The 24,811-nt window shown below is 43.0% G+C and overlaps 1 protein-coding gene across 1 annotated transcript; it reads left to right on the top strand.

The window, feature by feature from the left end:
- Positions 1-24,811, top strand: SF3A3 (splicing factor 3a subunit 3). The gene is made up of 17 exons (XM_045476800.1): positions 1-223; positions 510-557; positions 3,035-3,087; positions 3,193-3,298; positions 5,802-5,874; positions 6,237-6,328; positions 7,766-7,848; positions 8,523-8,661; positions 9,160-9,228; positions 9,882-9,949; positions 10,110-10,217; positions 11,407-11,476; positions 13,644-13,808; positions 13,899-14,009; positions 15,192-15,282; positions 23,451-23,506; positions 24,516-24,811. The coding sequence occupies exons 1-17, from the start codon at positions 128-130 to the stop codon at positions 24,591-24,593; spliced, it is 1,506 nt and encodes a 501-aa protein (XP_045332756.1). The 5' UTR covers positions 1-127; the 3' UTR covers positions 24,594-24,811.

The following is a 24,811-nucleotide window of genomic DNA, read 5'->3' as shown; positions in this document are numbered from 1 at the left end:
GCACTTCCGGCACCCGCGGAACTTTGGTGCAGCCGGACGCTCAGCGCGGGGCGCGGGCGCGCAAAGCGGCGGGAGTCGTTTCCGGCCGTGTCGGTGGTGTGAATCGAGGTGCAGCGGCGGAGGAAAAATGGAGACAATTCTAGAGCAGCAGCGGCGGTATCATGAGGAAAAGGAACGGCTCATGGACGTCATGGCCAAAGAGATGCTCACTAAGAAGTCCACGGTGAGTGGGGCCTGGGCAAGGGCTACGTCGAGGCTGGGCCCCGTTCCGGTGTTTAACCTCGGGGAGCTTTCTTTGGCCCTCAGACCCTTCCCGCTCTGGACCTCCTGCTTCCTCCGGGGCTCCCTCTCCAAGCTCCGCCATGGTTACCGCCCCCGGAGGCGCCGCGCTCCCCGAGGCCTCGGCTACAGCCGCTGGGACCTGGGCGGGTAAGCTCCGCCCTCCGGCGGCCTTTCCACCTTCAGAATTCCGACTAACGGCATCTGTGTCACCGTTTGCTTTTCTTCAGCTCCGGGACCAGATCAATTCCGACCACCGCACGCGGGCCATGCAAGATGTGAGTACTGCGTTGTCCGCTTCTCTTTGGGTCGGGATGAGCTGGAAAAGAGAGGGGAGGAGGGGTGCGGGGTCCCAACATGAATCTTGGCCGAAGGTAACCACCAGACTGACCGGTCGTGGGTTGTCTGTCTGGAGATGTCCTCGCGGCTGCCAAACCCGAGGATACTGAACTGCGCTTCCTCACTTCTGTGAATGGGGACCTTTTATTCATAGCATCCCGTGTCCCATGATGTGCAAAGAATAGTTAAGTCAGTGGCCCAGGCACAAAAGGTACTATCCCTTCTCCCCCAAAAAGAATGCTCAATGTTAGTGTTTTCCCCTCAAGGTATTGTTTTGAAGTATTTGAAGTGTTTTTCCCTACCAAATTGCATTTACTTCGTTCAGTTTCTTACTTTTAGAAAGTGGATCAAAATCAAAATGTTGATTAACTTAATGCAACTTAGTTGCTCATTTAATGCTGAGTGATAGGTAAATGAAGGTTCATTATACTGTGCTCTCTTCTCTTGCATGTATTTGAAATCTGTTTAGAAATGATTGAAAGACCTGGGGCGCCTGGCTGGCTCAGTAGGTTGAGCATCTGACTTCGGCTCAGATCATGATTTCACGGTTTGGTTCATGAGTTCACACCCTGCATAGGGCTCAGCACTGACAACGCAGAGCCCGCTTGGGATTCTCTCCTCTCCCCCTGCACCCCAACTTGTACTCTCTTGCTGTCTAAATGAATACATTTTTTTTTATGGGGCGCCTGGGTAGCTCAGTCAGTTAAGCGTCCGACTTTGGCTCAGGTCATGATCTCACGATTTGTGAGTTCAAGCCCTGCATTGGGCTCTGTGCTGACAGCTCAGAGCCTGGAGCCTGCTTCGGATTCTGTGTCTCCCTCTCTCTCTGCCTCTCCCCTGCTTGTGTTCTGTCTCTCTCTCTCTCTCTCTCTCTCTCTCTGTCAAAAGTAAATTTTTAAAAAAATTAAAAAATTTTAAATACTTAAAAACATTTTTTTGTGTGTGAACATTTATTTATTTTTGAGAGACAGAGAGAGGCAGAGCATGAGCAGGGGAGGGGGGAGAGAGTGAGAGAGATACAGAACCTGAAGTAGGCTCCAGGCTCTGAGCTGTTTGTTAGCACAGAGCCCGATGCGGGGCTCGAACTGTGAGACCATGACCTGAACTGCAGTCGGATGCTCAACCGACTGAGCCACCCAGGTGCCCCTAAATAAATACTTTAAAAAAAAAAAAAAAAAGATTGAAAGACCTAATCAGAGTTTCTCGGTGCAGGAAATGATTAGTATTATTAGCTCCTAGTTCCTTATCTAAATTCTCAAAATCAAAAATACTGTGAAAATGGGGGCGCCTGGGTGGCTCAGTCTGTTAAGTGTCCAAGTCTTTTGGTTCAGGCATTATTTCACAATTCGTGGGGTCGAGCCCCTCGTAGGGCTCTGCACTGATAGCATGGAGCCTGCTTGGTTTTCTCTCTGCCTCTCCCTCTCCCTTTGAAAATAAATAAACTTGGGGCGCCTGGGTGGCTCAGTTGGTTAAGTGGCCGACTTCAGCTCAGGTCATGATGTCGCGGTCAGTGAGTTCAAGCCCCATGTCAGGCTCTGTGCTGACAGCTCAGAGCCTGGAGCCTGTTTCAGATTCTGTGTCTCCCTCTCTCTGACCCTCCCCCGTTCGTGCTCTGTCTCTCTCTTTCTCAAAAATAAATAAAATGTTAAAAAAAAAAAAAAGAAAAGAAAAGAAACTTTACAAAAAATATTGTGAAAACAAAAGAGTCTCTATGTTTTTTGGGTGGGGATGGGGACCGTATTTTTTTTTTGTTTTTTAATTACTTGGTGGCAAAATCTGATCTGAACAGATAAAAGGCTTTTTATGGCCTTTATCCTACTTAGTAAATAATGCATCGTTTTCATTGCGGGATTACTAATAAGTGTTCCAGATGCCAGTAGGGATGTTGCATAATATGTAATCATTTTCCAACTTAAAATTTCCAAATTCTGAAGTGAAATCTGGTCCCAAAAGTTTTGAAGAGGGAACTGTGCTATCTTGAGTTTGAATCCAAAGTAAGCTGTGAGATTTTTGCTTAGCCTGTGCACTCAGTCAAGCTTTGTCAAGTAGTGAAAGTCCTCTTGAGCTACCCTCAAGAGGTAGGGAACTTTTATTTTTGAGGGTGGGGACTGCTGTTTAGAGGGTGACTCTCTTATGTGATTCTCTGACTCTTCCAGGGAAAGTTAAGTATCAGTAGGATGTAAATATAGGAACACTCCACCCTTCAAAACATGTCACTTAGGTAGTCTTCACCTTGACGTGTTTTAAAAACTAAGCAGGAACAGCGCTATCAGTTAAGGGTACCAGAAAGCGCAGGAACTTTTAACACCACCATCTCTCAAGGTTTCCCTGACCTTTGACTAGTGGGCCCTGTTGGTTGCTGAGCCCTATAGTTCCAGATTACTTTGTTCTGATGGGTTTTGTGTTTGCCTTTCAGAGGTATATGGAAGTCAGTGGGAACCTGCGAGATTTATACGATGATAAGGATGGGTAAGTGCTAGTCCCAGCTAGTCCAGAAGTTCATGCCTCTGAGGAGCCACGATTAAAGGACTGATTGTGTGTACTATGTTCTTTGGATTTTTCCTGAAATTGTAGGTTACGGAAGGAGGAACTCAATGCCATTTCAGGACCCAATGAATTTGCCGAATTTTATAACAGACTCAAGCAAATAAAAGAATTCCATCGTAAACACCCAAATGAGGTATGGTACTTAGAAAGTATTTTTTCCAAACCTGCCCGAAAAGCACACTAAAGGAAAGGTGTAAAGAGAATAGAGATGTGCCATTTAGATGTCCCTTCAAAAAAGAACCTGCCATTTCGCTGCAAGCAGATATTTAGCTGACATCCTACAACTCCAGTGCTTTCAGTCTCCCCCTCATCTTTAGACCAAAGCCATACTCTTCCTGGATAGCCCCAGCCAGTGACTGAGCACAGTGAGGGTACTGTGGCCTGGCTATTTCCATCCCCTGAGAAACTCTTGGAATGAGTAGTCTTTGCTCCACAGCTCCCCATTGGGAGGTTAAAGACTTTGTCCTGTCTAAATCACAGTGTAGGCTCTCCCTGCCCAATCATGCTTTGTTTTGTTTTGTTTTGTTTTGTTTTGTTTTGTTTTGTTTAAGAATGGGGGGTGGGGGGGCAGTGCCTGGGTGGCTCAGTCAGTTAAGTTGTTTGTTCCCTTGATGGAAATAAAAGAAGAAAGAGGTAACCCATATGCAGTGGAAAATGGGTTTTCGTATATGTAGCTTTTCAGGTGATAGTGTATATAGGTAGGAGTGTTCCGTGAGTAGTAGGAGTTAGGTGACTGGGGCTTAGGCAAGAGATAAAAGCCTGTGATTTAGATCTGAGAATTATCTTAGATATGATGGTTGAAGCCATGAATCATAGAGTTCTGAGAAAGAGACGCCATGTGAAGGTAGAGGCCAAGCTTTTCCACATGCCTTGAGGGCATACCGATGACAATAAGGTACCTAAATGAACCGTATCCTGGGAACACTTCTATCACAGAGGTCAAACAACAGCTCTAGGTAGTGTGTCTTACTGAAAAGCTAAGCAAAAGACTTTCAGAAAGGAGGCCACTGGCATCACTTGTTGTTGACCGGTAAGTGCCAGGATTGCTGCTTCATCGAAGTAGTGGGAATGGAAATCTGGTCACAGGGGCCAAAAGTGGATCACGGGGAAGCAGAAGTATGGATTGGGGAACAGGCATTTAAAAGACTGGCAGAAAAAAAGAGGAGAGACAGGAGGGTCATAAGGAAGATGTGCATGTTTTAAAGGAGCGGGTAGAGAAAGGAGAAGACTGAAAGTACCAGAAAGAAGACATTGAAGTTCAGGGGTAGGAGATGAAGGTGCTTTCCCCCACCAACAAAAGTCTTCCCACCCTTTTGAAGGGTAGAGTGTAAAGTGTTTTGCCATCCAAGAGACAAGACACGAGTACCATTCTGATGTATTAACCTTATTCCAGCCCTGGTAGAAAGATGATAAGGAATACATAGTTTCAAAAAATGTTGGAAGGATGCCCAAGATACGCTAAGTGGGGGGAGAAAAGGTCCAATTATGTGAAAAACCTTGCACATGCCTGTGTGTGCTTGTACAAATGTGTATATTTAAATATATGGAATAGGGGTTTCCAAATTTTGGTGGATATATTTGAATCCTCTGGGGATCTTGAAAAAGTGTTGCTACCTTCCCCACCCTTCTGATTTAATTGGTGTCAGGGGCATCAAGATTTTTTAAACCACTCCCCAGGTGATCCGAAATGTTCAGCCAAGTTTGGAAACCTATAAAAAGGCCTCTTGGGAGGGACTCCCCGGTGGCTCAGTCAGTTGGGCGGCAGACTTCAGCTCAGGTCGTGATCTCACGGTTTGTGAGCTCGAGCCCCAAGTCAGGCTCTGTGCTGACCGCTCAGAGCCTGGAGCCTGCCTTGGATCCTGTGTCTCCCTTTCTTTTCTTTGCCCCTCCCCCGTTCATGCTCTGTCTCTCTCTTAAAAATGAATAAACAGTAAAAAAAAAAAAAAAAAAAGGTCTCTTGGGGTTCCTGGGGGGCTCAGTGGGTTAAGCATCCAGCTTTTGATATCTGCTAAGGTCATGATTTCACGGTTCATGAGTCCGTGCCCTATGTCAGACTCCACACTAACAGTGTGGAGCCTGCTTGGGATTCTCTTTCTCTCTGCCCCTCCCTCACTTGCTGTCTTTCAAAATAAATAAACGTTTAAAAAAAAAAAAAAAGGAAACATTTCTTAATAGTGCTTACCTATTTTCAACAGAATTAAAGGGGGATTTGGGGTTTTCATTTTTTTTTTTTATGTTTATTTTTCAGAGAGAGAGACAAAGACAGAGAATAAGCAGGGGAGGGGCACACAGAGAGATACAGAATTTGAAGCAGGCTCCAGGCTCTGAGCTTTCAGCACAGAGCCCAACACGGAGCTCGAACTCAAACTGTGGGATCATGACCTGCATCGAAGTTGGACACTTAACCAACAGAGCCATCCAGGCACCCCTTCATTTTGAGTTTTTGTGAGCAAGTGTTACTTTAGCAGTTTTTAGTCAAACAAAAGAAAAAGCAAGGTAATTGGAGAATAGTAGACTCATAATGAAAACTCAAGTCTAAAGTGTCAGAAGTCCAACTTTCTGTACAGCCCATTTCTGTGACGTTGCAATTTTTTTGTTGAAAAATCCACGTGAATTTTTCTCTTTTCTCCCCTCAGATCTGTGTGCCAATGTCAGTGGAATTTGAAGAGCTTCTGAAGGCTCGAGAGAATCCAAGTGAAGAGGCACAAAGTAAGTACGATTTACCCTTTCCCTCTAGCACTAACAAAAGTGCAGGTTAATGACAGAGCTCAGATTTTCACCCAAAGCCCCAGAGAAATTTATGGCCAGGGTCTCTTGCCGGTTTTCTCTTTGCTGGTTTCTGAGCTGTACTAACATCCTAAATTGGCCTTGGAGAAAATACTGATTTTTGTGCTACCCTAGCTCAGATTCGCTGACCTGGAAAATTGAAGTTTGTTCACTTCGTGAGTACAAGGAGGACATTTGGGTGAAGGGCTGTGTCATGAGACAAAGAACTAGCAGTCCGTTTGAAAAGCCAGGTCCAAGAAAGTGGTCTTTAATGTCTGAATCACTGGTATCTTTGATACTTTCAGATTTGGTGGAGTTCACAGATGAAGAGGGATATGGTCGTTACCTTGACCTCCATGACTGTTACCTCAAATACATTAACCTGAAGGCCTCAGAGGTAGGACCTGGGGGGTTACGGGGAGAGTGGTTCTGATTCTAGGGGGGAGTCAGGACATCAGGCTGGGGCTCCTGGACAGGAAGCAATTAGATTATCTGCCTTGTGTTTTGTAACCATTATGTAAATCTTAAAGAGGTGATGTGCTTTCTTGGGATGAAATAGTATTCAAAATGAAAAGTTTCTATAGTGAAAACAACGAGCATTTTATTTTATTTTTATTTATTTTTACTTAAGTACGCCCTACACTCAACTTGGGGCTTGAGCTCATGACCCTGAGATAAGAGACGCGTGCTCTACCAACTGAGCCAACCAGGCGCCCAAGCATGGTATTTTATTAATGAATTTTATTGCTTAATATAAGCATGTTTTGCTTTTGTAAATATAAAAAAAAACTTTTTGAGGGAGCATGCATGCGTGCGTTTGCGAGTTGGGGGGGGGCAAATGGAGAGAGAGAGACACTTAGGCAGGTTTCACACCCAGCATGAGATCATGATTGTGAAGTCATGACCTGAGCCGAAACCAAGAGTCAGACGCTTAACCGACTGAGCCACCCAGGCACCCTTAAAGTATTATTTTTTTAAAAAACTGAAACAGAGGGGTGCCTGGGTGGCTCAGTCGGTTAAGCGTCTGACTCTTGATTTCCACTCAGGACACGATCTCAGGGTCATGAGATCAAGCTCCACGTTGGGTGCCGTGCTGAGTGTGGAGCCTGCTTGGGATTCTCTCTCTCCCTCTCTCTCTGGCCCTCCCCTGTTTACACATACTCTCTCTAAAATAAACATAAAAAAAAACCCTCAAACACATACTGAGCTCCCGTGTTAGATGCACATAGTACTAGGTATATGAAAAATATAAAAACATAATCTGTGCCAGTAAAGGGTTACTTAGTGTCTTTTATCACAAGCGTTGAGACTGAATGTGACAATCTCAGAAAGTTCACAAGGAAGGGTATGATTAAGTTCCTTATAGGGTTGTGAGGAAATGTCCCAAAAGTTCAGGGACTGTACTTTAAGCTCCGTGAGGGCAGGTCCTGTACCTATCTTGTTCTCATTTGTATCCATGTATTTGGTCCAAAGATGCTTAATAAGTGACTGTATGAATGCACAAATGTTACCTTCAGGACCTTAGTTTAGGCTGTAGTGGGTGTCAGTTTTCAAGTGCCTCGCATATAGTTAGTGTTTGACAAATGTTTCTTTAGTTGACTGTTTGTTGATTTGATCTTTATTTTGCAGAGTTCATTTCGTGTCTGGTGGTCTACTCAGTGCTGTGGAATTAACAGCCCACTAGTGCAGGAATTAAATGATGGGGAGGAAAAAGACAAAGATGAGCCGGGCCTTGTTACTTTGTTAGCATTCAGTTTTGATCTTCATTTATTGGAGACTATAGCATAACTTGGTGCAGATACCTAACTGAATCTCTTGTCATTTCTCCTTTCAGAAGCTGGATTATATCACATATCTGTCCATCTTTGACCAATTATTTGACATTCCTAAAGAAAGGAAGAATGCCGAATATAAAAGGTGGGCTTTGCCAGCTGCTAGGCTCTACTGGATTTGATTAGGAGGTTATTTCATGTAAAGATTGGATGGCAGAGTTTTGCATTTTATTGCCTGGAACAAGGACACAAATGACTTCCAGGTTTATTGGAGGATACGGATTTTGAATGACATAGTTTTTTAAGCATTTGTCATACTCTGGCTCTAGAAAAAGATGCATTTGTTGGCACATCTGGGATCTTATGCCCATGCTGTTCTTAAATTTGTTTCATTGTGGAAGGAAGTATCATTCAGGAATCTGGGTCTTTGGAGTTTAATAAGAAAAAGATGAGAATTTCTCATTGTGACTGAAGTGAGGTGCCTGGTTCTGATGTATAGATGGAAAATTTTGTTTGTGGTTTTATGCCCCGGGTTAGTGATCTGTACTCCTTCCTCTCTCATTTTTTTCTTTTACTTGAAATCTTTTGTGTTAAGATTTTAGTGTTTGAAATTATATCATGAGAATGAAATGAGGTCAGAAAAGTCAGAATCAAGATTATAGGAAAAAAAGTCAATTGCAAGCCCCTTCTAAAATTTAGTATTATCGCTTTTAAAAACTGGTGTTACTAGGATTATGATTGTATTTTACGGGACATAAAAAATCTATGCAAAACATAAAAACTCTCATTGCTTTCTCTGTATTGCTTGTTCCTCTGTAGATACCTGGAGATGCTGCTTGAATACCTTCAAGATTACACAGATCGAGTGAAGCCCCTGCAAGATCAGAATGAACTTTTTGGAAAGATTCAGAACGAGTTTGAGAAGAAGTGGGAGAATGGTACCTTTCCTGGATGGCCGGTGAGCTTCAGTGGGGTTGGGAGAGGACAAGCGCAGGAATTGAATTAATTATTGTGCTTTAATATTGAGCCTCTATCTTAGGGCATTAGATACCGATCCCTCAGGATCAGTTGTAACTATGAGGTGTCCTTTGCCAGTTATGTCAGGTTTTCTTTCCATGCATACTTTGGGAATGAGATTTGTCAGGGCCTCCTTGCCATTGGCTGAGCTCTGGATTTTCACCAACTGTGTCATTACTGCTGGGTGGCTCCTGTTGCCCAGAAACTGAAAAGATTATATGCTAGAAGTCTGTACCATGTATTTTCACTCCTGATGATAAACTTGAGTTCTCCTGAACTCTCAGGGAAAGAATGACCATCTTTCTTTGGCTCTGCTCTTACGGGAATTTGATTCCTAGTCACACGTGTACAAGGAGGGGACCATCCACCACCTGGTAATTTAGATAGGTGTCTCCCTTGCCTTCATTCTAAATGTGGATCTTCCTGTTCTTCTTGCTAGAAAGAGACCAGCAGTGCCCTGACCCATGCTGGAGCCCATCTTGACCTGTCTGCATTCTCCTCCTGGGAAGTATGTTTTCTTTTTATTTTTTTTTAAGTTTGTTTATTTATTTGGAGAAAGAGCATGCACAAATGGGGGAGGGGCAGAGAGAATGAGATAATCCCAAGCAGGCTCTGCACCATCATCACAGAGCCCAGTGTGGGGCTCAAACTCCCCCACTGCAAGATCATGACCTGAGCCAAGATCAAGAGTCGGACACTTAACCAGTTGTGCCACCCAGGCGCCCCTGTTTTCTTTAGCAACTGTACTGGTCTCGCCTGTTCGCTGCTCAGAAGAGCCACTCAGTCGTCTTCTCTAATGCCGTGAACCTATTATGATAAGACACCAGTTCATGGAACCAGGCATCTACGAAGAATGTGGAAAAATAACGATAGAAAGAAAAAAATTAAGCCAACGACTTTGAAAAGTGTAAAATAAAATAATTCTAACTATATTAAACTATAGCGGAGGTAATCACTACCAATATGATTATGTATGAACTTGACCACAGAGTCAGTCCTTTGGAGAATTTGAACTTACTGCTAGGTTTTGGCTATGGAATGTGTGGTTTTGCCACAGCTTCAAGAACACCCGCACACCAGCCTGCGAACACCTAAGTTTGAGCCTTTTGTTGTTTCTCAGAATCTTTTATATAAAATGTAACTTGTCTCTTTTTTATGTAGGAGTTGGCCTCCCTGGGTCTGGACAGATTGAAATCTGCACTCTTAGCTTTAGGCTTGAAGTGCGGTGGGTAAGAAACTGCTTTTTCTATCAGAACTATCTCATTTTACTGTGTGTTTGCACAACAACTGGCTCTGATTCCATTCTTTCCTGTCACCGCGCACTGCAGAAATATGCAGGCCTATATGATAAAAGAACTCTGAAATCTTTTGCTCCTCCCGTCTCCTTAGGACCCTAGAAGAGCGAGCCCAGAGGCTCTTCAGCACCAAAGGAAAGTCCCTGGAGTCACTCGACACCTCCCTGTTTGCCAAAAACCCCAAGTCAAAAGGCACCAAGCGGTAAGTAGCTGGTGTGGCACCTTGGTGGATAGTTTTAAAATTTTCCCATGCAGAATGTTTTATCGCCATTATTGATTCAGAGAGGTCTAGTTTGCCCTTTTTTCCCTGCAAACGGCAGTGCTATCGTTGTAAACCAAGGACAGTCCATACTCCACTGATTGAGAGTAGGTGAAACCGTTCTAGGTACTTTTTGTCACCTCAGGAGGAGATGGAGGCTGAATAGGGTCGGGAAATACTCTTCTAAGTTTATTTTGGCTCTTGACAATTGAATCTTTTTCTTTGAACTGAAGTATAGTTGATCCTATGTTACATTAGTCTGAGATGTGCGACCTAGTGATCTGACAGCCCTCTGCTTTTTTTAAAAATTTTTTTTTAATGTTTCTTTATTTTTGAGAGAGAGAGAGCATAAGCAGGGGGAGACACACAAGAGAGAGAGGGAGACACAGAATCCAAAGCAGGCTCCAGGCTCTGAGCCATCAGCATAGAGCCCAATGCGTGGCTTGAACCCACAAACTGTGAGGTCATGACCTGAGCTGAAGTCCGACGCTTAACCAACTGAGCCACTCAGGCGCCCCTGACAGCTCTCTGCTCTATGCCATGCTTCCCACAAGCGTACCTACTGTCTGTCACGTTACAACGCTGTTGCGATGCCACTGACTATATTCCTTATGCCGTACCCTTCATTCCTGTAGTTGAATCTGTTCTCGAGCCGCATGCTTGTACAGGGTATTTTTTAAATATGAGTTTTTCGTAATGCTTACAACAACTCTGAAAAGTAGTTATCCCAATTTTTTGCAGATAAGGACTCAGAAAAGTAATGGAATGTGCCCATTATCTCACAGTGACTCAGTAGCAGGGTCAGGATTTGGGCCCAAGTCTGCCAATCCCAGAGCTTGCCTCCTACACCACATTTCTTTTGTAGATTATGATGATGGAAATTTAAATGTCTCCGTGTGTTTTTCACCTTCTAGAATGAGGTCAAAGAGGAAGCTTCTGAGCATTCCAAGAAAGAACCTTAATACTTCTGTCAGCAAGTCCTAAGTTGAATAGAACATTTGCTTTCACAGCATGACATTTGTCACATGCTTGTAGTTTTTAATGCACCCTTGGAATAAATGTTCCCAGATACAGGGGATAAGGCATTGGGCAAAAGAACTCTTGAGTGATATGGCTTGTTTCTTGTTTCCAGCGACACTGAGAGGAACAAAGACATTGCCTTCCTAGAAGCCCAGATCTACGAATATGTAGAGATTCTTGGGGTAAGCAATGGACTCTGCTGAGAGCTATAAGATACAAGATATAGGAGTCAGAAATGTGAATTCTTAGTTGTTTTTTTAGGATCGAAAGAGAAAAGGGTAGATGTTAAACTACTTCAGTAGAAAATAGGGTTCTCTCAGGGTACTTGGGCCTTTAGTGAAGTCCCCTCTGTTCTTAAGTGCCTTTTGTTAAGTGATATTTCCAAGGCCAAGCAGAGAGAAGAGACTCCCCTCTCAGTATAGTATCCAGAATTTTGCAGCTTCTTTGCCTGCATTCCAGAATATACCTAGAAGATGACCCAGGAAACAGAAGGCAAGTAGGAGAAAAATCTATAGCAGTTTAGGTATGATTTTTACTATGAAAAGGCATTACTTACGTATTTAGAAGATTATAAGGAATTTGCTAGGGTTAGAATGTTAGTGGTACAAAGCTGGCTGTGAACTGCATCTTGAATATTCTTTCAAGAAAGGGCTGAAGGGTGAGTTGGAGTAGAAAAAGCCCTAATCAAACCCAGAATGCTTTTCTCAGAAAGGAGGAGAAGGGAAATGACTCTTTCAGAGAAGAGAAGGTAGACGAAAGGGCAGCACTCATCCAGAGAAGGTCAGGATCTCCGGGAGTCCTGCAGAAGACCAGCCTTTTGGATAGTCTCTGCTTTGTATAATTTTCAGCTGCTCTCAGAGCATTTCCCTATACAGATGCTCAGATCGCCTTTTGAACAGGTGGCTCTGACTCAGTAGCTTGTTTATATGTCTTTGTTGCCATGGATGTTTTCATTATGCTCTTGTTTGAGGACCTTGCATGTAATAGCTGTAAAACTAGAGTCACCTGTTGGTTCTCAGCCGCTTTCAGTAAAAGGGTGGCTAGGTCTTGGAACCTGGGACACTGCTATTCCCCGCAGTGAACTTGGGCTGTGCTAGTATGGTCAGCAGTCTGGGTTGCCAGTCCTCCGAAGATGATTGGGAGGCTAATTTGTACCCATGACATAAGGTGTACACACGACTTTTACTTTCTCCCTCCTTTGAGAGCACTTTGGTTTCCCTGCCGGCAGATGGCACCACTCTCTAGACTTCCAGTCAGAATGGTTTTCAGAAGTTTCTCTCAGTATGTAGTGGTATGATTTTTACTGTTATCTCAGCATTTATCGATACCTGTTGGTTTCCAGACATTGTACTAAATCCGTGGGTACAATAGTGAATATGACATGGCATCTTGGCCTTGAAAAGCCCACTTTGTGCTTGGGGGAGACGAGTAACTGCAGCGTGATGTGATGTGTGCTGCAACACATTGAAACTGCATTTTCTGATTAGAAAGAGGGAGAAAAAAATGTTCTAGGAAGAGGAAACAGTAAGGATGAAGGTAAAATATCACGAAGAGGAACTAGATGTTAAGAAATAATGAGAAAATCAGTGTGCGTGGAGTGTGCCTTATAAGGGAGGGAGTGGTCAGGGAATAATTTGGAGAGTTATGTTGGAAATTTGGACTTTGTTCTTTAAACAGTAAGAAGCCAGTAAAAGTTTTTTTTAAGCAGAGTGTACCATCAGGTTCTTTTTTTAACGTTTGTTTATTTTTGAGAGAGGGGAGTGTGAACAGGGGAGGGGCAGGGAGAAAGGGGATCAGAGGATCCGAAGCAGGCTTCATGCTGACAGCAGAGTCTGACAGGGGTTCGAACTCACAAACGGTGAGATCATGACCTGAACCGAAGTCCAACGCTTAACCGACTGAGCCCCCCAGGCACCCCGGGTGTTTTTGGTTTTGGTTTTGTTTTTTAAGCACATAAATCTGGGAACAAATGGAATTTGGACTGGAATGAGGAGAGAGTTAGGGCAAGTTAGAAGGTTGTCATCTTGACGAGGAAGGAGAAGAAAAGACTGGGTAAGGAAATATTTTTAGATACAGAAAAGACTTCTTTTTCTGTTCTGTGATCGTCTGTGGCCGCATTGAGTAGCAGAGGCAAGTGACATAAGACCTTTGACTTTTTCCTTCAGGATCAGGAGAGCCTATTGATAAAGAGTTCTGATCTGAAGGCAGGACTTGCCTGTTATTGTACAAGCAAGAAAACCGTATCCTTGGATGTGAGGGATCAACAAGGTTGTAGGAAATTAGGAAATTGCCCTTCTTGTTCTGCACTACTTTTTCTCACTTCCCTCTTCATTTCTGGACCTGACTTAGGAACAGCGACATCTTACTCATGAAAATGTGCAGCGCAAGCAGGCAAGGACAGGAGAAGAGCGAGAAGAAGAAGAGGAAGAGCAGATCAGTGAGAGTGAAAGTGAGGATGAAGAGAATGAGATCATTTACAACCCTAAAAACCTGCCCCTGGGCTGGGATGGCAAAGTAAGTTCAGCACTACCCCCTTCCTGTTGCCCATTTGGGATGCAGATGCAGACACTAGTCTAATACTGATTCTTATCTGGTCTCTTTCAGCCCATTCCCTACTGGTTGTATAAGCTTCACGGTCTAAACATCAACTATAACTGTGAGATATGTGGAAATTACACCTACCGAGGTCCCAAGGCCTTCCAGCGACACTTTGCTGTAAGGAATTCAGAGCCGTTTCTCCTGGAAATTGAAGTATGAAATATGCAACTTTCAAAGAGGATAGGAACAGCCCGAGAGAAGCGTTAGCGTCCAGAGCTTAAGGGAAGCAAGAAGGAGTGGATCTAAAGTCAAGCGTGTGGCATTTGACCTTTGGCACCACACTAGCCTAGCATTACACCTAAGATGGTTTCTGGAGGCATTCTGCCACTCTGCTGTTTGAACCTCATTTCCGTTTCCCTTGCTGTTTCTTATACTTCTCTCCTCGTATCTTTCTGCCAGCACCTTAGGCCATCCTCTGACTCTTTGGTCATTTCTCTACCCACTGCTAGTATACAAAACCAGAGAAAGGACTGACCGCCTCCTTTTTTGTGTCTTAAATGGGCTTTTGCGTCTTTGAAAAATAAGAACTAAGAGGATAACGTTTATCAAGCAAGTTTTGAGACAAGGCATTATCTGGATGGTACTCCAGTGAGTGGATTCACCCTTGTTTTGTTTCTGTCTTTGGTTTCTAGTACTTGGAAGGAAATCTTATAAATGGAAAAGATTTGCTAGGCCAAGGTTAGAGAATTCATATGAACTCCTCTCTCCCTCCTTCAGACATCCATACTAATTGATCCTGGGTCTTTTCTGTTGAGCCCCTGAGTAGTCTCTGAGTCTTTCTCAATATTACCTTCAATGCATTGGAATTGACACCCAGGAGAAAGCCCATGCCATTTGCCGTCCCCGAGCCCAAATTGTCATCGTCTCTCCCTGTTCTTCACATCCTTGCTTACTCCTGGTAAGCAGCCTTCTTTGCTTACAAAGGTGACGCTGACCCGCCATCAGTAACGCTTACTCATGCTGGTGGTGGGAGTGCGTGGGAGATGACTGGTTAATTAGAGTTGTGCTGTTTTCTGTGGTCTTGATACAGGTTTTATCTGGACCACTATTGGATCTGGATCTAGAATGTCGGTTTTATGTATTGACCCCGTGGAGAAAACAATGCAATGCTGCTTTGAAATAACTTCCTCTTCTCGGTCATAGGCAGCTGTTTACAAACGCAAACTGCAGAAGGAGTGCTGCCATTACATGGAGTCTTTTACATGGGGTCACGTTAGGGCTTCTGAATAGAATGGAGTTTGTATTCTGTGTTCATTTATTCCCATTTCACATTGTCCTTCCACTTCTCTCTTCTCCCAGGAGTGGCGTCACGCTCATGGCATGAGGTGTCTGGGCATCCCAAACACTGCCCACTTTGCTAACGTGACACAGATTGAAGATGCTGTCTCCTGTGAGTATGCTTTATTGACTGTTTCCCTAGGCCACACCAAGTGGCCACCCCTCCACTTCCCTGCCCCAGTACCTGGTGTGTCCAGGTCTAAGGTTAACAGCTTGTGGACTTGGAGAAGTTCCTACAGTGACACAATAGCTACATTTTTGACTGTGGCCTTTGAACTCCTCTGTATGTAATATGAGTGAATGGGTATGTGTCTTTTTCTGAATTCGTTTTAATGTGTTGAAAACTACAGATATGAAAGACAAATAGAAATGGTCCCAGCTTATTCCTGAGGTGACAGGGCAGATACACAGAAAAGTGGTAGCAAAATACCTTTTGCAGAAAGGAGTAAAGTGCATGTCAGGAGATGTGCTGTTAACCTTAGTCATGCTCCCTGCTTTGCCTGGCAGTGGTATCTTTTCCTGCCATTAGCATCACTCACAGAGAAAGGGGTGCTCCCCCTCCACTCTGAAAGTTCTGGTAGTCCCCCTCGGGATCACGTCACACCACTTAGCTGCTTGGCCAGCTGACTCCTTTGGCCGCATACCTGGAGTTGTTCACATCCACTGCAGAGACACATTAGAAATGACCTTCTAGAGGTACCTGGGTGACTCAGTCAGTTAAGCATCCATTCGACTTTGGTTCAGGTCATGATCTCACAGTTTGTGAGTTCAGGCCCCACGTTGGGCTCTCTGCTGTTAAAGCAGAGTCCACGTCAGATCGTCTGTTCCCCTCTCTCTCTGCCCCCTCCCCGCTTATGCCCGCATGCATGCTTACTCGCTGTCTCTCTCAAAAATAAACGTTTAAAAAAAAAAAATAGAAACGACTTCTAAAGAGCTCCTTGAACAGTGGTGACTGCACTTACCCTCAGTGAGCATTGAAGGACAAATATCATTGTCAAAAACGTATTTTGTACACCTGAAACTAATAGAACGTTGTATGTCAATTATACAATTATATTTCAGTAGTACAAAAAAAAAAAAAACCCAAAAACCCTCCCTGATCCTGCCTAGCCTGTAGATTCTGGGGACTTTTTCATTTAGTGTTATGTGCAGTCAGCTTTGGGGACTTCTCACTGTCTCGTTTTTCCTCATTCGTTTACAAGTCAGGATCATACAGTCTCTCCAGAATTATGAAGTGCCTCATTAGCAGATCATCACATTAACTTCTAATTTACTTTTCATTTTTGCCCTTTACTTTGTTGGGATGAAATTAAAATAGTAACAGAATCTCATAGAATTATAACTGCATTTTGAATGCAGTCTCATTTTTAGATGTATTTTTTGGCTGTGCACCACTAATAAACACATCACAGTTAATTTTTTGTGTATTTTTTTTAATGTTTATTTATTTTTGAGAGAGAGAGAGCATAAGTGGGGGAGGATGGGATGGAGGGGGAAGAGGTGGCTCCATGCTGACGGCAGAGAACCTGATGCAGGGCTCAAACTCACGAACCACGAGTTCATGACCTGAGCCGAAGTCGGGCGCTTAACTGACTGAGCCCTCCAGGGTGCCCCCGTGTATTTTATGTCCCGTAATTTGCCAGAGTTAATCTATTATTTCTGATACCTTGAGATTGACAGTGACATTATTTAAGCTTAGGGTCATACGAACTGCTAAAACAAAAGTGAGACTTTTATTTTGTTCCATGTTTGTTTGTGTTACAGATAGTATGTATCCTAAGCATTCTCTTCAAGTCTTATGTTAAATAGAAGTAGGTGAGGGGTGCCTGGGTGGCTCAGTCAGTTAAGCGTCTCGACTAGGTTCAGGTCATGATCTCATGGGTTCGTGAGTTCGAGCCCCGCATCGGGCTCTGTGTTGACCTCTTGAGGAGCCTGGAACCTGCTTCAGATTCTGTGTCTCCCTCTCTCTCTGCCCCTCCCTCGCTCATGCTCTGTCTCTGAAAAGTAAATAAACATTTTTTAAAAATTAATAGATAAATATTTAAAAAACATTTAAAAAAATTTTTTTTAAAAGGTGATAAGCCATTCTTACCTGCTGGCTGTTGTGTTTTTTTGTAAGTTTTTATTTATTTTGAGAGTAAGAAAGCATGAGAGGGAAGGGGCAGAAAGAGGAGGGAGGGAGAATCCCAAACTGGCTCCACACTGTCAGCGTGGAGCCTGACCCAGGGAGCCCCCCTGAACCGTGAGATCATGATGTGAGCCCAAGTTGGATGCTCACTCAACCGACTGAGCCACCCAGGCGCCCATAACTGGTTGCTGTTTTTAAAGGAAATGATGCTGCACATCCACACTGATTTTTAAGATTGGCTCATGGTTTTATTACCACATTCCGCAAGAGAAAGATGACAACATTTTTCCCACTTTTTCTTTTATGGGCATTGGATTAAACCACATTCCTGGATTATTTCATACTGGTGGTGGATATTCTTTTAATACACTTATTTATCCTGTTAGGATTCTGTTTAGAAGTTTTGTATTTACGTTCAGTAAAAGGTGTGCTTCTTGTTTTCCTTTGAATCACTTGTCAGATTCAGGGATCAAAACTGTATTCGTAACATAAAGTGGGTAGGATTACACACTACATTCTCTTGTCATTTGAAACTTTATACTTCAATAGAGGTTACTTCTTCATACAAAGGGGCAGCCAGAGAAGATTCTTCAGTTAATAACCTGTACAACTCCTTGATTTATTATGACAGAGTGGAAACCAAGTGCTTTATTTCTCTTCTGTTTTATTTTCTTTTTCCTGCCAATACTTTTCGGTAATGTTACATATATTTTTTATTCTTTTAAGTCTTTCGACAAGAATTTTCTTCTCTTTGTTTCTTTATTCTTTCTAAAACAGGCATTTAGAACTCGATGTCGTTCTTTTAGGAATCCATTAGGAATATCCATTAATGATACGTTTGCTTGTTTTTATTTTTTAAAGTTGTAATTTCTGATTAGAGTATTTTTATTTATTTATTTTATTTTTTTTATTTTTTTTTTCAACGTTTATTTATTTTTGGGACAGAGAGAGACAGAGCATGAACGGGGGAGGGGCAGAGAGAGAGGGAGACACAGAATCGGAAACAGGCTCCAGGCTCTGAGCCATCAGCCCAGAGCCCGACGCGGGGCTCAAACTCGCGGACCGCGAGATCGTGACCTGGCTGAAGTCGGACGCTTAACCGACTGCGCCACCCAGGCGCCCCTGATTAGAGTATTTTTAATTGTATTTGATTGAGTACCTTTTAACTCCCTTTTATTTATTCCTGTATTTCCTGGCCCATGCAGTGAGATAGAGAATTTCTGCCATTAGAATGTATTGTATTTTTGTATTCAAGTGTGTAGTCTGATTTGTTAAAGATTTCTATAGACCCAAGAAGTGCGTCTCTCCATCTGTAGGCTGTTTAATCTTGCAATGTTCAGGTCCTTAAATTTCATAATTGTATTTATTTCACATTCTGATAGGGATATGTTGACATTCTCAGTTATAATTAAATTTGTCTCCTGCATTTATACCGATTTTGTATGTATTTTATGTTGTTTGAGCCACATAAACTCAAATTGTATTATAACTTTACTGATTACTTCTCTTTTTTTTTTTTTTTTTTGGAAATTCCCTTTATCTGATGGCTTCTTTGTTCTTTTGTGATGGACTTAGACCGTTTCCCAGTTATCAGAATTTTGGCAGCAAATGTGGGCCATTTTTACCCTAGTCACCAATACTCATCATTGTATAGGCATAGGAATATTAAGTCTTTTATGCTTCATTGTATTAATTGATCTGTTTGTACTTAGGTCCTTTGCTGGAAAGGTTACCTTGTTTTTTAGATTTCTCATTTACATGGATTAAATAGTAGACTTATATCTCTTCCTTTTAGATAGATATTCTTTTAATATTTCTAACTTTCAGGTTTCAACTAAGTTTATTTCTGTTATTAATTTTTATTAGCTATTATTAGCATATTTTATTTGGTTGAATTATAGGAGTGATCATGTCTTGATGACCTGAAACACTGAAAATGTTATACTTATTTCTTACTCTGTGATTCAGTCAGTAGAATATATTCTGTGTTCTTAATCGTACCCTGTTTATCAATGTTTTTACCACCTCATTTATAAAAAGTGGCTTTTCTGCTTTCAGATTCATGTCCTCTCTTGTCATGATCTTTTACCCTAGAACTTGGTTGACGGATTCCGTCAGGTTCTTTACATTTTGATACGTTCTGTTTCAAGGGTAAAGTTGGTTCAGAACCACATTCCTAGTGTAGTTTTGTGTGGTGGTTAAGAGTGCAGACTCTGGAAGGCAGCCTGTAAGTGTTCAAATCATGGCTCCGCCACTTGCTAGCTTGTGGGACACTGGGCAGGTTACCTCTCTCAGTGCCTCAGTTTCCTTATCTATAAAACGTGGCTGGTAGTAGTATGTCTACTTGACAGAGTCGTCTTGAAGGTTGAGCCAGATATGCAGGTACGGTGCTTACAACCATGGCTGATGGCCGTGCCGAGCTACCCAGTGAGGAAGCACAAACTGTCCCCGCCCTCGTCATCTCCACTTGCGGGGGCTCCTCTGCAGGTCCCACGAGAGGGGTCCAGTCACCTCCGTCTTTTCACTCAGGGTTTGATTTTGCTATTGCTAACTACCGTTTATCAAGTGCTTGCTGTATGCTGGGTAAATGGGAGATGTTTTACACTCCCAAATCTGTAGAACAACCGGTAAAGTAGTAGGTCACCCGCATTTTCAGACCAGGAAAGTTAAGTAACTTTTTCAAGGCCCCGTAGTTTATAAGTGGAAAAAAAGCCAGGGATCAAACCCCCTTTCCACACTGCCAAAACTGCCTCCTTCCAGTCACCTTCAAGTAGGGTTTTTTTTTTTAAGAGTTGATCATTGGGGCGCCTGGCCGGCTTAGTCGGAAGAGTATGTGACTCTTGATCTCAGGGTCATGAGTTCGAGCTCCATTTTGGGTATAAAGATCACTTAAATAAATAAAATTTTTTAGAAATTAAGAATCGATCATTAAGTTGATTCCAGAAAGAAATGCCATGAATGCTCTCCGTGGCCATACTAGATTTTCAGAAAAATTTATTTTTTTCTAGAATATGGTTGGGAGGTTCATGATGCTTCCGTTGCCCGAATTATTTTCAGAATTTATCTCTTTATTCAAATGTCTGCTTACTCAGTTTCTCTCATACACGTTTTTATTACTGCCACTTCTTTGATTTGTTGTATCGTTTCCATCCATCATGACTTCCCTTGATATTTTTAGGTTCTGTGTATGACATGAATAGTGTTATCCCTGTCCCAGTATCACTGTCTTTTCACTTTTTCCCGCACCCTCTGTTGATCATTCATAGATTTATTACAAATTTATCATCACTTCTCCCCTTCTCCTTTTCCCCCCAGGCATTTGTTCCTTCTTTTGAGTATCCCAGGTTAACTCTCTGGCTTCCTTTCAGACTTGCAGGAACAGATCAATGACTGGATACATACTGGCTCCCACAAGATCGTGACAGGCTTTATCTCTGGTGTCTCACTAGTAGTAAGCAATTATTGAATTGAGGTTAATTCTATTGTTGTGTAGGGTTTCTGCAGTTTTTCTTCATTTCCTGCTGGCAGTTTTATTAAACCTGGGTTATCCTTTTTTTTTTTTTTAAGATTCTGAAGTAGACATTTTAGGAATTTTTGGTTATAAGGAAGAGAGCCTATAAAAGTGAACTCCATGCCCCCCACCCTGAATATGCCTTTCTCTGTACACACACCTTCTCCTTTTTCTTGTATTTTTTAACCCGAGTTCATATGAGGGCAACTGTCGCCCTTGCTCCGATGCCCTCCTTCAGCCTGCCATCGCCCAGCTTGGTCGGCGTCTAATTGTCCCCATTTCTAGTACGGGGAGAGACAATAGATGGATGCAGCCGGGTCTTGTGCCATCTGTAGTCCAGTCAGCTGGGTCTCCGGTAGTTAGCAAAAGTGGTTACTTGTTAGATACACCAAGAAGATGTGTTCCCTAATAAGGTGGTGGTCAGGGAAGTAACCGTTGGCATAGCTTTTACACTGGATCCACTTACTGATCTTTGTTTTAGATCATTCTGTTGACATTTTTCTTCTGGAGTTTTTAGCCAGGAGAGAGGGATTCAGCACCGTCATTTAAATTACAGTTATTTTTAGGGCGCCTGGGCGGCTCAGTCAGTTAAGCGTCCGACTTCGGCTCAGGTCATGACCTCACAGTTCGTGGGTTTGAGCCCCGACAGCTCAGAGCCTGGAGCCTGTTTCAGATTCTGTGTCTCCCTCTCTCCTCTGCCCCTCCCCTGCTCATGCTCTGTCTCTGTCTCAAAAATAAGTAAACATTAAAAAAAATTTTTTTAAATAAATTACAGTTATTTTTGTTTTTTAAGTTGAAGGAAAAAACGGCCAAGAAAGAGCGCTGTGAAATTGCCCGCAGAGATCTCCATTATTTAGGTGGGTGGTCACCACTGACCAGTATTCACTGGATATAACTCTACCTGAGAAACTAACAGCATCAGGTGCAGTTATCATGTTGTTTATGGTAATAGCATAAGAAATTTAAAAGCCGTAATGACCTCTGTGGACATTGCCTATGAGAGCAGTTGCTTTGCTAGATCATGATATTCTGTCTCTGGCTTTTTATTGAGTGGGCTATGTCCTCAAAAACAGGAAATTGAATTTGTTCACCTATTAGCGAATCCACACTGGTTCCCAAAGGTGACCCCATTCTTTTCTAATTGTTTTTAGATGCCTCTGAAGAGTAGTATCCCCCTTACTGCTCCATAGTTTCCTACATCCATTTTTCTTTTCTTTCTCGGGAAAAAAAAAAAAAATCATGACAACCGAGAGAAAAATCACCATAGCATTTCTAATCTCCAATATTTCACTGTCTTCTGGGTTGGATTCCTGAATGGCCTAGAATAGAACCTGACAAGACCCTGCCCTTTGTCCTTGTAGCACATGATAAATTTTCTGTTCATTTATGATATGCTTATTATCTGAGCGTGAAGACTTCAGTTAATTTAAAGCAACTAGCAAGGAGGGAAAAGATGATGAGGTCGATATCTGTATACCAGGCACAGAGCTAAGCACTTTCTCCTTTGTTGTCTGTCTCATCCCCCATATAAGGCTTCAATTTGTTCTATGTGGTATTTCTTTTAATCTTGTCAACTTTAGAGTAGCTCTGCTTGGGAGATGTGAAAGCATACAGGTATCAGATAGTTGTGCCTTTTCTGTCCCCCCAGTAATATTTTGTCCTCTCCCTCAGTGGACCTGTCCTAGCTGTCCCATGTAGACCTCTGTTCTGAGAAGGCACCTTCTGGCAACAATCTTAACAGAGTTACAGCTCTCTCTTCTGGGTTAGTACCTGTCCTGCTGTGTGTACACGTGTGCTTGCTCCCTCAGAAGCTGTGATAGTTTCTGGAAATGTTTGCTACTGTTCATCTTCTTTAAGATAACTTGTTCTTGAACTGTCAGAATTCTTATTTTCATATCTCTAGTGTTTGTTGAGCCATCTTATCGTTCAGATTCTTTGGCCATGATATTTCACCTTTTTTTCCTCCTCTGAAGCTTCTCAGATCTACAAACCAGCCTTTAAATGAACATACGTGACCATGCCTGGTGTTCCCTTTCTTTTCTGTAATGAACTTTAAGACCATAAGGTCACTTTCTCTGATGATTCTCATAGGTTGTACCACATTAACTTCTTCCTTGGAGGGTGTATCAGTTCTCTATTGTAAGAGGGCTATGGTTTTGTTTGATCCAACTTGTCTTTTACAGCAAAGCAAAGATCATGGTAAGTTTTGCCACGGAGGAGCTTTCGTCTGTGGGTGGTCCAGAACTGAAATTCTAGTCTGGGGAAGGCAAAAAGTCTCATCCAGGGGAATCTTTTTTTTTTTTTTTTTTTTTAAGTACTTTTTTTTTTTTAATGTTTATTTATTTTTGAGACAGGGAGAGACAGAGCATGAACAGGGGAGGGGCAGAGAGAGAGGGAGACACAGAATCTGAAACAGGCTCCAGGCTCTGAGCGGTCAGCACAGAGCCCGACGCGGGTTTCAAACTCGCAGACCGGGAAATCATGACCTGAGCCGAAGTCGGACGCTTAACCGACCGAGCCACCCAGGTGCCCCTCATCCAGGGGAATCTTAATGGGGACAGGAATTTTGTAGCATCATGATATTGTCTGCCTGATGGGTATTCAGGCCACTCTTGATTGCTGTTCATTTTTCATCCTGCAGTGTGGGCCAAGCTGAAACTGCAGAAGGCATCAGAGAGATGGCAGCCTGACACTGAGGTGGGTGCTAACATGGCATTGGGGATAGCATCAGGTGACAGCTCCTTCACCCTGTGGAAGGGAGGTGAAAGGTGGTCCCCAGTTCACCGTAGTAGCGAGTATTGGCCAGAAGTGCCAATATCTGTGAATTGGCTCTTCATATGTAAACCTAATTTACTGGTGATATTAAATGTGTGTCCCGAGGCGGGTTGTATTCTGCTTCTGAAATTTTGAAGCGGCAAGCACGAGCACCCAATGTCTTGCCCTGCTATGAGGATTCATAAGCTAAGAAGTTGTGAACCTGTATCGTAGGTTAGGTCTCCTTCGAGGAAAGCATCTAATGAGAGATGACCCTCTCTCGTGCTCGCGGGGTGAGGAGGCACCCTTGTTGGTCTCGAGATAGTCCTCCCACAGAGCACAGTTGAGGGATGAGGAATGATGTGTGTGTGAAGTGAGGTAGCTGTTCCCTTTCTCTGAGGTCACTGGTTTCCAATATCCCTTTTTTTTTTTTTTTTTTTTTTTTTTGTTGTTGTTGTTGTGGTAGCAGCAAAGCCATCTTCAGACTGTAACGTGGAATTCCAATACATAAGATAAAATAAAGGAGAACTGCACTGGAAATGAGGAAGCTCAGCCTTCTTGGCCTCCCTTTCAACCCCCCCCCCCCTTGGCCTCTTGGGCAGACACTGAGGGTTCTTGGGGATCCTTTGCGAATTGTTGTCTTAGGTCACCCTTTCTCAACCAGGGTTCATCATCTTAGACACACAGGGTGATTTGAATGAACTATTTTCTCAGGTATCCCTGGGAACTGCTACCATTCTAGTCACCTAGGATGTGTTAGTTTATGACACACAATGGAAGCCTTAGGACAGTCAGGTTCAGTGGCCTTGCAGATCCCCAGAACCCCAGGTGAGCAAAGGCCGTCTCAGCTGAATGCCATGAAATCAAGCCAGGGTGAGGTCAGGTGCCCAGAGGCTAGTTCCAAGCATTTCTCCCAGGAGGTATGGCTAACAGTGTGCCCCTGTCCTTTCAGGAAGAATATGAAGACTCCAGTGGGAATGTTGTGAATAAGAAGACATATGAGGATCTGAAGAGACAAGGACTGCTCTAGTGTTCAGGGACGTATCTCGGCTTTCGGGCTTGTCCAGGCTTACCTGAAATCTGCCTTTTCTATTTCTCCCAACCAAATGCTCCTAAAGACTCTGCTACTTAGTCTTAAGGTCTAGTGTGCATCTTGGGGGGGAAAAAAAGCAAGGCATGCTGGCAGATTGCAGGGTTAAGATGTGTTTTATCTTTGTTTTATATTAAAAGATTCTGTCAGAAAATAAA

This window comes from Leopardus geoffroyi, chromosome C1 (assembly GCF_018350155.1).
Source record: "Leopardus geoffroyi isolate Oge1 chromosome C1, O.geoffroyi_Oge1_pat1.0, whole genome shotgun sequence".
In the NCBI taxonomy this organism is placed as follows: Eukaryota; Metazoa; Chordata; class Mammalia; order Carnivora; family Felidae; genus Leopardus; species Leopardus geoffroyi.
This window is presented reverse-complemented; position numbering and strand designations above follow the sequence as displayed.

Bases quoted from the DNA above. Each gene is read 5' to 3' on its own strand.
- SF3A3 (XM_045476800.1), top strand. From the start codon at position 128: ATGGAGACAATTCTAGAGCAGCAGCGGCGGTATCATGAGGAAAAGGAA. The intron at 13,809-13,898 runs GTAAGTTCAGCA...GGTCTCTTTCAG, and splicing joins CCCTGGGCTGGGATGGCAAA to CCCATTCCCTACTGGTTGTA. The intron at 23,507-24,515 runs GTGGGTGCTAAC...CTGTCCTTTCAG, and splicing joins GATGGCAGCCTGACACTGAG to GAAGAATATGAAGACTCCAG.